Below are 17214 nucleotides of genomic sequence, written 5' to 3'. Positions count from 1 at the left end.
ACTCAGTTAATATGCCAAGACTAATAGGTTTGCTTATCATCGGCCTTTGTTACTCGAATGTTAACTGAAATGTTGCCTTTTACTTTTAGGTCTTTCCATTCATACTTTTCATGGTAATTTTTTTGTGCGATCTACTGATTTGTTGTCACTTGCCAATGTCAACCCCGATGCTGGATTTGCAGTGCAGATGTCCATTGAAGAAAACCTCACAGACACATCACTAGTTTGTTTTCAAACAGCACTTTTGTATACTTCCAGCAAAGGTAATTTCAGAGAAGCATAATAATTGTTTTTAATATCTCTTCTATAGAAGAAGACAAAAATAGAGGACGATGGCTTTAGCAATAAGTGTTTCCTTTGATTTGAAGTAGCTGGCATATTGCCCTTATATGTCCTGTAAATACGTACTTTTCAAAAGAAAAGTTTTGGATCAAAAATAAACATGGCATATTTCTCACTGTATGGTTGATCCTAATACAGGTGAACGGAGAATTCGGGTGCATACGCTTTGTTTGCCTGTAGTGACTTCCTTGACAGATGTTTATGCTGGAGCAGATGTACAGGCAATTATATGTCTCCTAGCTAATATGGGTGAGTGGAAAATGGATGTTCAGATATCATACTTTTTTTGCAGTTAAAAAGGCACATATAAAAACAGGGGTAGGCAATGGGAAGGCACCCTTCCTCTTTCTGCCCTGCCATTGGATTACATAGTCAGTGATATTATGATCACTATTTACATCAGAGAAAAATTAGCCCAATTGTGGGTGTGGGGGGTGGGGAACAGGGTGATATTGAGAACTATTATAAGTTTCCTAAACACCTACCATGATTAGAGAACTCATTTCATTCCTTAATCCTGTGCACAACTTCTCCACAACCCATCTATTCCAGGGGAGTTCTTGGGGATGCAAATAGAGTGTTGGACTGCCACCTGCAGGTTGCAAATGGCATACCATTGCTTTAAATTGTAAAAGAACTATTAAGAATAGGTCTAGTTTGCAATAGAAAATAATGTTTAGTAACTGTATATTAACAGCTCATAGCCTTGAATGTGTACAGTCAGTAACACAACTACTATAAATGCATGCAGAGAATAGATTCGATGAAGGTACAAAATGCTAAACAATTACTTTATTAATGGCAACATACTCAGTAAAGAACTTATAACTTCAAATTATTTTTACAGTTACTGATTAAGATAAAAACATAAATTACAAGTTATTATTTATAGATCTTTCTATTTTCTCTAAAAGGGCTTTAGATAATTATCAGATATTAGGTGAGTTTCCTTCAACCCAGTACAATTTAGTCTTGTTCATAGTGCTCAGGACCAACTGGATGTTTAATATCTTCAAAGCTATTGAACAAAATGAAAATGTGCTAGCAGAATATTTGTCACTGTACTGATATCCTTCTCATTGCCTCTTGAAATATGGTTCCTTCAAAATTATTTGCTGCTATTTCATTTTCCACAGCTGTGGATCGATCTGTTTCATCAAGTTTGTCAGATGCTAGAGAGGCTCTGGCAAATGCTGTTGTAGATTCGCTGTCTGCATATATGTCAACAGCATCAAACCTCCAACAATCTTCTTTGATTGCTCCAAATTCTCTCAGGCTGTTTCCTCTGTATATTTTGGCTCTCTTTAAACAGGTACCTCTGATAAATAGCAATTCAAAAGAAGTAAATGTTAAAATCTGTTTTGATTACAAAAATGTGATGACTTATGGAAATGCATAGGTTGAATACCATATCTTTATCATTTTGGTGTGATTTTTTGTATTGTAGAACAAATAACGTGCATCAGTTTTCTTAGCTTTCAGAACCTCTGAAGATGTAGAAAATTATGTTGTCACTCATCAAAACTGAACTTGGAATCAGTGTTCACACTGTTTTATAATAACAGCTAAGAGATATTTAAAAGTTTGTGATATATGTCTGCCATTTAAGTGGGAAAATATTCTGCCAGGCAGTTACTCATTTAGATGTTCTTAAACAAGCTACAATACAATGCAAAACACAATAATTTTCTATTAATTTTTTTTTTTTTTACAGAAAGCTTTTAGAACAGGCACAAGTACACGTCTGGATGATCGCATATATGCTATGTGCCAAATAAAAAGTCAGCCTCTGGTTCATTTGATGAAGATAATCTACCCCAGCTTATACAGGATAGACAGGCTTACTGATGAGGTATATTTGTGTGTGTGTGTGTGTAATGTATAATTGTTACCTCTGCTAGACAGAGGTGGCCTGCCCACTGCTATCTTTACTCTAGTAGCATCTTGACTAGCTTCTTGGCTAGCTACATAAACTTCAGTTGCTCCACTGTATCATGCCTAATTTATTACCTAGCCTTGAAAGATTTGCATTGATTTCTAGTGCATTTTGTAGCATAATCCAAAATATTGGTTCCAAACTTAAAAGTTGTTTGTAGTACAGGACCTAGGAATTTTAAATTAGGACTGCGCTTGAAGCCAAAAATGGATTTGTTTTTTGCTCAGAACAAAACAGCCACACACGTTTTGAGTTGACGCTATTACAATGGAACAAATGTGATATTATTTGAGTGGTCTGTATTTGAGGAAAGAAACTTAGAATGTTTCAAATATTTTAGCCATGGGAAACAATAAGAACTCAAAACAAGTTCCTTGTTCCTCTTTTTTTGTTTTTTGTTTTACTTGAGGGCCCCAAAAGTAGGTAAGCATTTGTTGCTACCAGCCTTTCAACCTGTGGAAAATTGGCCCAGGTGATAATTGTTTAAATCCTGTAGGAAACAGTGGAAACAGATCTGCTGTCACAAACTACACTGTAAGAATCGATTAACAGAAAAGATCTTGGGGGTTTCTGTACAGTAAAGAATCCTTTCTAATTATTTAAATAAATACTGAGGAACTCAGTCAAGAGATGACCAGAAAGAAAGAGCTAATCTCATCAGTATTTTCTCTCATTTAGAATTTAACAATATATTTAGGCCAGAAAATAAATCAGGCAGGCAGGCAAGAATAAACATTACTCTGTTTGTTTGTTTTTTAACTGCTTAAAAAAATGAAAATCTTGTGCAGCAATAAATAGAACACTATAACATAAAAGCAATTTTTTAAAAAAAATCACCACTGCAGTTACTGATGCTTTACAGCTAGCAAACAAAGCTTAAATGCATTCTGAAGTTCATAGGTGCAAAAGATCACTCATACAAAAGCTCAGCAATAATCCTCCCAAACCAATACTCAGCATTTTTAAATGCATCCTGGAAATGCAGTTTTAGTAGATTACAAGTACATCACAATCCCTGAAGCTCAAATTAACATAGAGGCTTTGCATGTTTAAATGCACTTTGGAGCTTAGTATCAAGAGTACATTAAAGCATACAGAGTATTCAGAGATAATCTCAGCTCAGAAATCAGTCAAACCAGCATTGCACACAATGTCAACAGCAGTTGCCATCATTGTGTATGAAGTACAAGATTACAAATACATCCACGCATCTTGCATTACTTCCCCGTCCAGTAAGTTTCAGTGCAATATAATACAAGCTGTTCACCTGCCTGGACTCTTGTTTCCGCCTAGCAGAGAACTTTAGGCAAGCAGTTCCGAGCAGTCATCTTCTGTCTAGCCATATGGTTAATTGCTACTCTACTTTGGACGTTGCATTCCCACCCGCCCTATCTGAATCAGTAGGCAGCATGGGCACATCGATGCCTTTGCTGTACTGACCAGTCTGGAAAAAGTTTGGAAAAAAGCTACCATGGTACTCGGAACAGTTGAAATGCTTGAAACAGTCACATTTTGTGTTATTTTTTTTAGGAACTTGAGATGAGCACTCACTGGCCCCAGTACTGAATTATTACAATGGAACTGAAGTATATTGCGAGTTTAATTGTATTGTCCTGTTTTAGGGTGCGATACACGTCAGTGATAGAGTTGTACCTCAGCCCCCTCTTCAGCGACTGTCTGCGGAGAAGTTGACGAGGGAAGGAGCTTTTCTTATGGATTGTGGCTCAGTGAGTTGCCCGCTTTAAACTTTGTTTTTCATCTCTTTGTATCCTGGATATTTAAAATGCTTCCATGAGGGATAACATTTGAAACTTGTAGATTTCTTTACCTTGCTCTGAAATGTAACTCAATAACTATTATTGTGTTAACCTGTCAGTATATCATATCAGTCATGAACAGCTGTTTTGCATGCAAAAATGTCAAGGTAGGGAATTTTATGGGAGGGCTGAGAAAGACTTCAGTCTGAAATCCTGAAAGCTGCTGTCATTGCAAACAGTAGTGATTATACAACAGAGCAGTGATCTGATTCATTTTTTTAATAGTAATTTTATTAAAAATTACAATTGCAAAGATAAAAACTAATACAAACTAAAAAAATAAAAGAAAAAAGAAATAGGTGCAGAAAAGAAAAAAATAGAAAGAAAAATAGGAAAGAAAGAAAAAAAATATAGTAAAGAAAAAGAAAAGAAATATATAAAGAAATGACTTGCCCCTTCATCACAAGTATAAACCATTTTAGTAACCTATCTTTTCTTAAAATACAACAAATGATCTCTTTTTCCCATATTCCATCTCTTATCTATAAGCCTTGTCATTTCAGCCCAGAAGTCAGCAAAAGTCAATAGGGGTTACCAGAAATAACAACATATCTATTTTAACCTTGATCAAAAAACCCGATTTTATATGCCTTCCTTTTATTTTTAACATCATTTTTTCTTTGTCCCTTCTCACAAAATTCTTCAAAGCTTTAACAAGCCTCTTTTGTAAATTCAATATAGGAAAATTATCCAGGTCACTCTCTTGATTTGTTATTTATATATCCCTTTTAATTATTAAGACATCAGCCGGTTTCTTTTGTATGTCCAGTGTAGATTCTTATAATTAATTCCAAAATCTTATTTCAAATCCATCCGGACCCTTAGTCCATTTGTAACTTTCCAAAATCAAAGTTTTAATTACCCTTTTGCTGTTCATTCCAAAAAAAAAAAATTTTTTTTTAAGTCCTTAAACTTGTATTTAAAACTTCTTTGATTGAAGGAAACTCACCTGGTGTTTTCAGACTTGTTGATTCAAAGGTTCCTAATATCCAAAAAGCTGTTAACAAGCAATTTCCAAATGTGATTAGAAAAGGAAGTATCTGAACCCAGTGTGTCCATAAAGGTGCCGACCATGGTTTGAGCAAGATGGCTGTTCCATTGTCTCCCAGAGCTCTAAACCCTCTGGAGACCACTGTCTTGTGGTCTCCTCGCAAAGAGCAACTGAACGGAGCACTTGTGGGTGATCTTAAGTCCTTTCCTTGTCTGGAGAGGAATTATGAAGAGCCAGTCTACTCACGGGCTCTTCATTCTGCTGCGGTCATCAGCTCTGTTTTTAGTGGAGCTGTCTTCAGTTCGCCATTTCTTCCCCACAAGCCCTCACCAGTGATCGGATTCATGTTACAGCAGTTTCCTGTGCTCCTATCCTCATTGTCATGCATCCTTAACTCAGATTTAAGAAGTATTTTATCTCCAAAAAATCTTGATGACTTTATATCTTACCAAAGAAAAATGTGTACTTCAATGAGTTTCTTTGTAACACATTCTAGATCCTCTACATTTGGGTTGGAAGGAGTTGTGATAATAACTTCATTAAAGATGTGCTTGGATATCCAAATTATTCATCAGTACCTCAAAAACTGGTAAGAGTTGATTTTAAACCCAGCTAATACTTCTGAGGAAGTGTTCAGCCTTACCTTCATAAAACTAAATAAACATTTCTTTTTACAAAGTGGAGTTTAGGCTATATCCTTAATGTGGTACATGGCCTCCATCACTTTTATTGCAAATTTTTATTTTGGAACTTTATTAATGCCTCTAGGTGTGAAAGACTTCAGTCAGTCTTTTGAGCAGACACCAGAGTAGAAAAAATAACAACCTAGGACTACTACTTGCCTCTTTGCTTGCAATTTTTTGCAAGTATTTGCCATTGTAAGATGAGTGTGAAATCATTAGGTCTACATGTTTATCAGCTTTTACTTGTAGCCTTTGTTATTAGGTTAAGGGTTTAGAAGATAGGATAGAAAATGCTTTGCCAGGAATATGCAATCTGTATAGTCGTTTTCCTTGTAATAATCTGTATCTGATATGTTCATGAAACACCAAGCATATTTGTAGCCTTTATAAAAATGTATACAATATGGCTATAGATTTGTCATGCAGTGCTGGATATGAAGTAGTCTGTTCCACCCCAGTCCTTTTTAGAGCTTGCTTAATTTTGAGTCCCATCTTTATAATTTGTTTTCTCTCTTATGATGCAAATATAAGTTCTCTCTGTGCTTTGTTTACAGAGGGACAGCATTTAAATAAGATGGAAATAGAGGATAAATGTAAATTACATTTTTATTAGAAAATGTTTGGAAATGTAATAAATAAAAACGTCACTGAGGCTGTTTTGAATATCTTATACAACAACATACTATAAGTGTTTAATTTTACTGTGATGTTCTCCTTTGAAGTTTAAGATGATAAACATTTCATTTTTCTAGACACAACTTCCAGAATTAGATAATATTTCTTCAGAGCGAACCAGGTCCTTTATATCTTGGTTGAAGGATAGTAAATCTTTAAACCCAGTACTTCAAGTAATTAAGTAAGTATTTGTATATAGCATCCAAAAGGCGACATTGGTTATTTGAAATAGGAGATCTCCTAAGGCAGTGCTGGCTGGGGAATTCTGGAGTCCACTCATCTTAAAGTGGCCAAGTTTGGACAACACTGTCCTAAGGGAAACTGTTCTTTGAGTAAGTTTTTAAAAAATTGTGTACAAGTATGCTATCCCTGTTTAATACTGTAATTACCTGACAGGTTTATAAATCAGAATATTGTCTATAAGAAAGGAATTGGCCAAGCATTTCCTCAGTTAGTACTTTTGAATGGCACAAGCCTGTTTTGAAGGCTTGAGGACCAGTAGGTAGGAATTGAGAGTGGTTGGTGGGCATGACTGGAATGACATTGGAATTATTCAGAACATTTACCCAGCTTATTTCTACCAGGTATTGAATCATGCAGATAATTTTTATTCCCCCCCCCCCCTTTCAGGGATGAAAGCCCAGCAAAGACAGACTTTCTTCAGCAATTAGTTGAAGACAAGACAGAGGCTGCATTTTCTTACTATGAATTTTTGCTTCACATTCAACAACAAATTTGTAAGTGAGAAGAAACAAACAGTAGGATGAAAATCCCTTTATGGACTTCTTATCCAAATGTCAGCTGTCAAAGAAGCACACTGGAAGTGATAAAACCAGGCATAGGTTCTTCAGCATCCATATACCAAGACTTTCAGTTGAAAGGACAAAATACACATTTCCAGATGAGTTTTACAATTCTGCTTCTGTATAAAAATGATGGACATGACACAGTAGTAGTAGTATGTTTTCAGTTGGTTTTATATGCATTTCCAGTAGTGCAACAGTATGGTATTTCTGCTTATTTCAAGCTGGTGAACATATGTGGCAGTGTGGAATAGTATTTCTTAATGAAATCTAAAATCAGAGAGTCTCTTTCTCAACATCTCACTTAACAGCCTTTCCAGATGATCTCCAGCAGAGATGCCAAAAGGCAGTGCTCCATGTTGTTTATATCAATTTGTAAAAGAGATTATTCACTTTTGAAAGCTTCACCATTTTCTCTGTGAAGACTATATACAATTTTAATACAACTTACAAAATTGTAGAAATATGATAATGTACAGAAGTGTTAACATTTGTAAAAAAAAAAACTTTTTTTAAGTAACTAAGGAGTATGAATTCTGCAGTGCTGATGGTTCAGTTACAAATCACTATCTTGGTTAAATAATAAGAGTTGGCTAGTGCATATTAAAACAGATCTGAATCTACATGGGAAAATGCAACTTTGTAATTCATTTAATCAGTCCTTTTATGTGGATTTATTAATGATCAGCTAATTAAAAGTATTTGCTTGATCATGTGTTTTTATCTCTATGTGATTACTGCATTTTAAACACCAATACCGAATTTGTCTTGCTGTATTAAAGAATGTGTATTACTTTATAGAACTCCAGAAAAGGGGTTAGTGGGAATATTGAATTCAGATTGGGATTTGGCTTGGGGATATATTGGCTTGTGACACTAATGGTGGATAGTGTCTCTTAGCCTTAGATTACTGTAAGTACTTTTGCAACATGTTAAGGTTTTGGATTTTTTGTTTTCTCATCCCACCTGAGAAAACAAAGAAAATCCTAATTTTACTTAAAGATGGATGTTTCTCCCACAGGTGATCCAAATATTTGCCTGTATTTTTCCTTTCTTTTTTAAAGTTAAAGGCTTTATGCACATATAGTCTAAATAGGGCTACTGATTACAAATTTGCATTTCATTTCTTAAACATAATTAGAGCTGTAGAATAAGACATTTTATTTTTAAAACCACTTATTTTTTAAAAAGAGATAACAAGTACTAATATATTCTCAGAAATATCTGTCCCAGTATATTTTCACTTGTAACAATGTGCTTATGCATTGTCGTCACATTGTTCTATAACTTTGTGATTTTAATTTTATGAGTAAGCAGTCCTGACACTACATTTTCAGTGACTTTTACTAAAGCATGCCAAAGGATTTCTCAGAAAAAAAATCAACTGCTTCTTCTATTTCTGACATATTTTAGGTATGTATCAAAGTATGTTGCATCAGAATAAGAAGCAAATGCCTAATACTTTAAACTTAAATTATTCGTGTTTTGAAGAGATAAAATGCCTCAAATATTTTGGTAAATATATTGACTGAAAATGTGTTATATAGAACCGTAAATGTGTCAGATGCATTCAGTTAAAATTGATTTTGACAATTATTTTTTGAATAAATTCTTGTGAGCTTAGTACTGAATATTCAGAAACATCCAAAGCCATGATGTATGGTAGATGATCTGTAAAACAATACTTAAAGTTTTATTCTTCTATATTTTATATATAAAAATTGTCATGAAAAGTATACTTGAGCAGTATTTTGCTTTGGGTAAGGTGTTTGCTACCTTTTAGTTGGAAAATATTTAGCACTTGTAATCCTTCTTCATACTTCAGTATAACCAAAAACATAAAGATGGGTGAATTCAGGTAAGTGCTATGTATAATTACTAGCTGAAATTCAGCATCATAAATTGCAAGAGTTTCTGTAAATAGAGGTCATTCGATGGCTTGCGATTAAACGTAAAAAAAAAAGAATTGATTTATTGTCTTAGTTTCTTTCTGGTGCAGTCCTATATCCTATACCATATTCTACTCAGGAAAAAAAAATGCTCTATTGAATTTAGTGGTAGTAGCTCGTCATTTAAGTCTGTAGACTTGTTGCCTCAATTCTGCTTATGCAATTTCCTTTACCACTTTTACTAGTTCTTAGATGGTTATGCAGAAAATATCAAAGGTTTGTGATGAACAGCTTTGGTAAGTATCTCAAGTCATTTTTTTCAACTTTTTCCATGACTGATAAACCAAATATTTAACTAAAATAATCCACAAGTTGATCAGATGAAAGTGGAAAATGGTGAGTCAGTATCAGTTCATTGGTTTTTGGTTTGTAGCATGCACTGGATTGTGGAAACCCAGCCTGTATGTTTAGTTTATGGTTAATGGGTTAGTTATGGGCCAATTTCATGTAAGCATGTGCACACAGCCACTGCCTTAATCACAATTTTGTTTAAAGTTAAAAGTTAATAAACCCTTTTCTAAAGGGTCCTCTACTTAATTGATTCTTGCTTGATTTGAATGAGCAATATTTTAATATTTGTAATAAGCATGTTTACTGTTCAGACCATTTCATACGTATAATCTTACAATGCTCATAACAATGCTAGGATGGTATTATTTTCTGCTAAAATTGTAAATGTGAGTCAGTGCATAAATGAGTCTGGAAAATAGTTTCTCCTCCTACCGTAAGAGTTATCAGTTCTACTGCCTTTCTGGATCATTGTGATTGAGGTGATGAATTTATGCTTTGTAGTGATGTGCCGTGAATACATTCAGATAGACAGGAATGCAGATTTTTTGGCTTGTTAATTCATTAGATATTTAGAGAAATTACATAAGCAGCAATATTTGAAAGAATTCTTAGCTGAAGTTAATTAGGCTCAAGCTAGTTTACTTTCATTGAAATAAACTAGAAAATTTTACTTAAATCCAAATGTATTGGTTTTACTGATGTAAATCTGGCATAATGGACGACTATCACATTACATGTGTCTATTTAGATGTAAAGGAGTATGTAGTAATAATTGTATCTTAATGGTAAAGTATCTTGTTTTTTGTGTTTGAAAAGTATGTATCCATAACCAGCCAAGTGTGAAGCTTGTGCAAGCCCTGAAATGGAGATACAAGTATAGATGTTCAAGCTGAACAGAGCTACTGACTTTATTCTCTGTATTGAGATAAATGGAAGGGTTAAGCTTGCATATTAAAGAGAATCTTAAATGCCACTTATTTATCGTGCCCTTTTTCTAAGAGTTTGGAGTATACATGTTTAAGCTGAAAGTGACTGGTCCAAAGTCAGCAGTGAGTTGTGTAATTAAATGGGGATGTGTCTTCTGGTTTGCCTGGTCCAATTCTAGTTATTGCATACTATTAACTATCAACTATTGTAGGTTGAGAATATAGATACATAATAATGAGTATATCCGTATGTCCCATTCTGTTCATCAAATGTTGTTCACAGTTAGTAATTCCAGCCAAAAGTATAATGCAAACCTACCTCTAACTTTTTTGGAGCTAGTGGGCATATTTCATGAGCATTCTTGGTTGTCACCATACACTCATCAGAAGGCAATCTATAGGCCAGGGTTCTGTGGAACCTTAGGGTTCCACTAGAGGTCACTAGGGATTCCCTGGGAGATCATGATTTATTTTAAAAATTATTTCAAATTCTGGCAATGTGCTCTTGCAGTGATGAGCAGAGACTGAACAAAAATCTAGTTACAGCTCTTTCTGAGCTCTCTGGTAGTGCTCTGTCTTTATTTGATTGAATCTATTCTTAATTTTTGTTGTAAGATAGGGGAGACCATTGATCACAGGTGAATGCTATATTGCAGGAAGGGAGGAATATATTGAAGGAAGGGGAGGGAGAAGTGCATTTTTCAAGAAATTAAGGGACTAATCCAACTTAGTCTGTGATGTCAGTCTCTCCCTCCCACAACTTTTCCCTGTGGTTTTCCTGTAGTTATTTTATCCTGTTATTTTAAATAAATTTTGTACATGTTTATTCAGTCATGTTTGAGGGTCCAGTGTGCAATTTTTGAAGAGGAGGTGAGAGAGAAAAGGAGGATTCTAGAACAGACAATATTGATAAGTTTAATGATAATGAAGAATTTAACTCTTCTCAGGCATTTCCCTGCACTGGTACATCAACAGACTCAAAAAAAGTCCATCTTTACAATGAAAGCTATTTATCAGTGGGTTTTACATGGACTGGTGGTCCAAGTTGTCCTATTCCATAGTGCCTTATCTGTGGCACAAATGCAGCAATGGCTCCAACAAAATTAAAAAGACACTTAACTACAACCATATGACAAGTTCTGATTATTTTAAATGGCTATTGGAATCACAGAATAGACAAAAGCCTCTGTTAATAAAATGACAGTCAGTAAAAAAGCCCAAGAAGCAAGTTATTTAGTAGCAGAACCTATTACACAGCAAAGGAAAAGTCATACTTTGGGTGAGAAAGTAATCATGCCAGCATGTACAATAATAGTGGGAAAAATGCGAGGACTAGATCCAGTACAGGAAATTGAAGAAGTTCCACTGTCAAACAGTGCAGTAAGTTTTTGTATTGATGACATGTCACATGATGCTGGTTTTGTGTGATAAAGAACAGCAGCTTTTCTATCCAAGTTGATGAGTCAACAGATTTCACCAATAAATGTCATTTATAAGATTTGTACGTGATGAAATTCAAGAAAACTTTTCCTGCTGGGAAGAACTACATGAAACATGCAAAGGCCAATATACATTTAAAGTTTTGTCTTTATATCTGGAAACAAAGAGCCTGTCTTGGAGGAACTGTGTTGGCATCTGTACTGATGGCATCAGTGGTTGGCTCCATGAGAGGTTTCATTTCTCTTGTAAGAAAAGAAAATCCTGATGTTGTCACAACACACTGCTTTTTTCACAGAGAGATGTTGGTGTCAAAAACTCTTGAAGATGAAATTTAAAAAGTTCTGGATGATGCTACAAAAATGGATAACTTTATTAAATAAAGACCATTTCACTCAAGAATGTTTCAAAAACTGAGAACCTGGACAAGAACACAGAAGTCTCCTATTACACACAGAAATACGGTGGCTCAGCAGAGGAAGAGTTCTCAACAGGGTATTTAAGCTAAAGGCAGAATTGCAAGAGTATTTTTGAGAAAATAGTATTCTGCATTTTGCTGAGTGTTTTGAAGATGGAGAATGGTTGCAGAAACTAGCATACTTCTGGACATCTTTCATCACATAAACCAGCTGAACAAGTCTCTGCAAGGCACTGGAGAAAATGTTTTGACTTCAAGCGGCAAGATTCTTGGATTTAAAAGAAAACTCAATGTTTGGAAAAATCATGTTGCAAGAGGAAATATTAAAATGTTTCCACTGCTGCTTGGGCTTGAGAGTGAGGAAGGATACCAAAAAGCCTCAAATTTAATTGAAAACTACCTGGAAATACTGCAGAACAAAACTGATCAGTACTTTCCCTCCCTTTCAACACAAATGTGTGACTGGGTGAGGGATCCTTTCTCTGCATCTTCTGCTCAGCCTGAGAACTTCACTTTGAAGGAAGAGGAAGAACTTTGTGAGCTGCGGTCTGATCATAAACTCAAGATGAGATTCATTGATCTGCCCATGGGCAAGTTCTGGGTTTCTATGAAAGAAGAATATCGTGTCATTCATAAGAAGGCATTGAACATTTTGCTGCAGTTTTCAACTTCCTACATGTGTGAGCAAGCTTTTTCTTATTTAACAAGCATCAAAAGCAAAGTCAGAAATTGTCTTATTTCAGTTGAAGATGAAATCTGTGTGTGCTTATCTCAGGTTTGGCCCAGAATTGAGTATTGGTGCAGCAAAAACCAAGCACAGGTTTCACATTAAAGAGGTAAGTTACATTCTTTATTTTTAGTTTTAAGAACATTGTTAATGCATGTCTACAGGCCTACACATGAAACGAATGTAATAAATCTGTAACTGGCCTATATTTGAGCCTGAATGTGCAGAGGTTCCCTGAGGCCTGAAAAATATTTCAAGGGTTCCTCCAGGGTCAAAAGAAAATCTGCTATAGACTATACGTATCTATATTTCGATCTGGGATTTTTCATATAGATAAGCATTAATTATGACAAGTGAATCAGTGGATGCAGTTTTGAATGTAAATTGATCAAAGTGGCTGAAAATACAGTATAACTGTCTATTGTAGGCCACACTGGTTCAATAAAATATTTAAAAGATGTGTATTGGGGGGGATAATGTTCCTACATTGTTCAGTTAGCTATTTTGGAAGCTCTGTTAATGTACCTTGTTTTAGGCTATTGCCCAAAATGTATACGATCCTTGGTGCCACTTGGAAATAATGTCCAGAAAGACAACAAGGTGTGTTTCAGCCTCCCCCACCCCCCCACCCCCAATTTCCCCAAATTTGATCCGTATTATCAAATCATTGGCAAGTTTGTCTTTTGTTGCAAGTAGGACTCAGCATATCTTGGAACAGAAGTACCCTGGAACAGCATGTGGACTGTCACTTTAAAATGGTTGGCTGGTGGCCCATCCTAGAGAATTAACTCCCAGATAGGAAACTGCATACAAATGTGACATTTGCGGGTGGATTTGTTTCAATTTAGAGTTTGAAGTATAAGAAACTACTCAGATTAGTACTGTGTTCTGAGTAGTAACCAATAGCACAGAGATAGATGCTTTTTTGAAATAAGTGTCTAGGACTTATGGATGTGAAATAGGTTTAAGAATGTGTAATGCCTCCTGTATCTGAAATTGTAATAAGCATGGATCTTCTACATTGAACATTTGTAGAGATAGAATTGTACAAAATAATGTACTGTTCACATAATAGCACCATACAGAGCATTCCATGTACATATTTAGAACTAGCTAAAGACCGAGGCAAAGTGATTTGCTTAAGGTTAGTTTGCACATTCAAAGCAGAGAAGAAAGTATTTGGAAGAGAGGAATTATACAGGGTATGTCAAAAGTCAGGCCCCATAGGCCAAAAACAAAACGTTTTAATAATTTTTTTAGAGAAAATGTTATTGTACTTAGGAATGTTCAAATGAGTAAGGAATTGTTTAGAAGAAGATTGCAAACAATTCAAATATTTAATGTAATTTATATAATGAATTGTCTATGGGGCCTGACTTTGGTATACTTCTCTGCGGTAGCCCCTGCTCTTTGGAACATTCTGCCCCTGGAGGTGCGATTGGCCCCCTCACTCCGAAGCAAGCCTTCCGAAGGGCCTTGAAGACCTGGTTCTGCCACTTGGCCTGGGGCGGGGAGGGAATACTTCAAGCAGGGGGATGGCTAGCCCCGTAGTGGCCCCGTAGTGGCCCCATAGTGCCCAGCTCTCCACAGCCTGATTTTCCATCTTCTTGGATCTTCCTTTTTTTAGTATTGTTTTAAATTTTGGATGTATTATGTGTTTTAGATATATTTATAGTTTTAATGTTTTCTGTAAGTCACCCAGAGTCCCCTATTGTGGGGGAGATGGGCGGGGGAGAAATCCAATAATAATAATAATAATAATAATAATAATAATAATAATAATAATAATAATAATAATGATGCCGCCACCACCCTGTATGTAGTTCAACCTCAAACTGTACTGTTTGCTAAGACATTTCGGTTAATTGCTTTACATGATTTCTACAGGTTATAAAATTTGGGGATATGAAGAATTTGGGGGCTCAGCTCAATAGATATTGCCCCCACTATAGATGAGATTAAATATTTTCAATTTTATGAAAGTTATATGTGTTACCTGATTTAAAGTATAACCTTTGTATGGTGGCTAACATTAAGCAGTGATTTGTTCAAGGCAGAGTGTTGTGGGTAGGCTCAAGGGTCTCTGTCTTAGGAGAATGAGTATATCCCTCTTCACATACAGGTTGAAATGTTCCCATCTGATACCTGTTACTATGGAGACAGAGTGCTAGTTTATTAAGTATTGATGCTTGAGTTGCCAGTGTCCTGGAGAGCAATGTGCCTATTAACTTTTTGCATTGGGAAGCTGGCATGCTGAAAAGTAAATAAATCTTTACCCTCCAGCATCACTTTTATTTCCAATAAGTTTTAAAAGCTTTATAAATCAAAATGACGGGCAACTGCAGACCAGTTGTGCTTTTTTTTAAAAAAAAAAGTCTGTCCAGTTACCCAGGAAAGACAAAATGAAACAGATGTGGAACTAGAGAGATGCTCAAGCACAGTCTGGTCAGTGTTTGGAACAGATTGAGATCATCTGCTCGAAATTCCAGTTGTACAGACCAACTCAAAAGCTTAGGGACCATCTGAGATTACATGTTTCCTAACATAGTCATTTTAATATCCTGTTAAGTATGCTCTAAGAAAGAAGGCCAGGGAAAAATATTTCTGTTTAGTGCAGGTTTGCCTATTGCTATAATAACCAGGGGGGAAAAGTGAACATGAAAGGTGACTTTCACCTGAACATACGTCTGGTCTCTCCAGGGAGATAATTGTTGGGTTTTTTAATCCTCTGGTAGCCCAAGGAGGTGCTTCTATTTCCAATGTGACTTTCCCAGCAATTATTTATTTAATTTCAGGATTTATATGACTGCTTATCTCATATAACGACTCTAGGTGGCTCACAACTATCCATAAAAATATGGCTGAAGACAAAAGTACCCTTCCCCCCCAGGTGCCAGACCAAACATCTTCACAGCCCTCCAGAAGGCTAAAACGATCCCTCAGATCTCAGGTGGGAGACTTTCCAAAGGGCTGGAGTGGCCACCGAGAAGGCATACCTCCGAGGTCCCATCAGGTGACAACATTAAGGGAGGGCTATGTTATGACCTGTGGTTATAACAATAAACTTACTTACTTACTTACTTACGGGAGGGGACCTGGAGTGCACCCTCCCTATCTAACCTAGTAGGACAGACAGATACCCTCAGAGAGAGGTGGTCCCACAAGTAACCTGCCCCTGTGCCATGTAGGGCTTTAAAGGTGATAACAAGCACCATGAATTGCACCTGGGAACTGAGAGCCAGTGCAGCTCACAAAGCAGTGGTGTTACTTGGGTGAACTGTGGGGCACACCAAACTGTGTGCCACTGCATTCTCAACCAGTTGCAGCTTCTGGATGGTCTTCAAGGGCAGACCCATGTAGATCGTATTGCAGTGATCTAAATGGGAGGCAACTAAGTTACGGGTGACTGTGAGCAAGGCCTCCCGGTCCAGGAATGGGCGCAGTTGGCACGCAAGTTGGATTTGTGCAAAGGCCTCCCTGGCCATGGCTGCCACCTGCTCTTCCAGCAAGGGCCATGAGTCCAAGAGGACCCCCAAATTGCACACCAGATCTGTCCAGGGGAGTGTTACCCCAGTGCAACTCCAACATCTTAAACATCATTTCACCCTGGTTATTAGGGGCTCCTTTCACACAGCAACACCGCTGAGTAGGCATTTTGTCTGTACTGAAAGTCAAGAGAGGCAGAGAGAAATGCCTCCTTTGGTGCCAATTCCCTAATCCCACAGAGCCATTTTAATGCCATTTAATGTTCCAGGATTGAAGGACTGGCACACTGCCCTCTGCCACTTCTCTCCCCACCCTCCTGCTTCTGCCACCCTTGGCAAGAGAGACGAGGGAAGGGAAGAGTCTCCCCCCAACCTCTTCTGCCACCCACGGTGAAAAACACTGGTGGGGTAAAAGGGGGAAGCAGCTCTTCTGCTGTCAGTTCCCCAGTCCTGGGAAGTGATCACCATGCCATCGTTCAGAGAACCCACAGCAGAAGGCCCATGCTCCCTGGCTTCCCTCCCCCACCCCCAGGTGGCTGGATAAGCCAGAGAGAAACAGGTCTTTCCATTGCTAGTTTTCCTAGCAGTGGAATGACACTCCCACCGCCACCCTCAAAGAACACTTTCTCTGCTTGAACCCTAACCCTCCCATGATAAAGCTGCCCATGATTTCATTGTGGGTCTGCATTGCAGTTCCTGCTGCCCCCCCCCCCCCCAAGGTGTGAAGCCATGTG

The 17214-nt window shown here is 36.8% G+C and overlaps 1 protein-coding gene across 2 annotated transcripts in view; it reads left to right on the top strand.

Annotated features, from left to right (window-relative positions):
- Positions 1 to 10464, top strand: part of SEC24B (SEC24 homolog B, COPII component) — a 43356-nt gene extending 32892 nt beyond the window's left edge. For both annotated transcript variants that reach the window (XM_007441129.4, XM_007441128.4), the window contains 8 exons: positions 90 to 263; positions 481 to 591; positions 1479 to 1654; positions 2057 to 2194; positions 3901 to 4005; positions 5583 to 5675; positions 6522 to 6625; positions 7075 to 10464. In XM_007441129.4, coding sequence (XP_007441191.2) covers positions 90 to 263; positions 481 to 591; positions 1479 to 1654; positions 2057 to 2194; positions 3901 to 4005; positions 5583 to 5675; positions 6522 to 6625; positions 7075 to 7189 — 1016 coding nt within the window. In that variant the 3' untranslated portion in view covers positions 7190 to 10464. The remainder of the gene's footprint in view (positions 1 to 89; positions 264 to 480; positions 592 to 1478; positions 1655 to 2056; positions 2195 to 3900; positions 4006 to 5582; positions 5676 to 6521; positions 6626 to 7074) is intronic.
- The last annotated feature ends 6750 nt before the right edge of the window (positions 10465 to 17214 follow it).

This window comes from Python bivittatus, unplaced genomic scaffold, assembly GCF_059951505.1.
Source record: "Python bivittatus isolate LINGU-HERP-01145 unplaced genomic scaffold, Pbiv_v1 ctg000070_np1212, whole genome shotgun sequence".
NCBI lineage: Eukaryota > Metazoa > Chordata > Lepidosauria > Squamata > Pythonidae > Python > Python bivittatus.
This window is presented reverse-complemented; position numbering and strand designations above follow the sequence as displayed.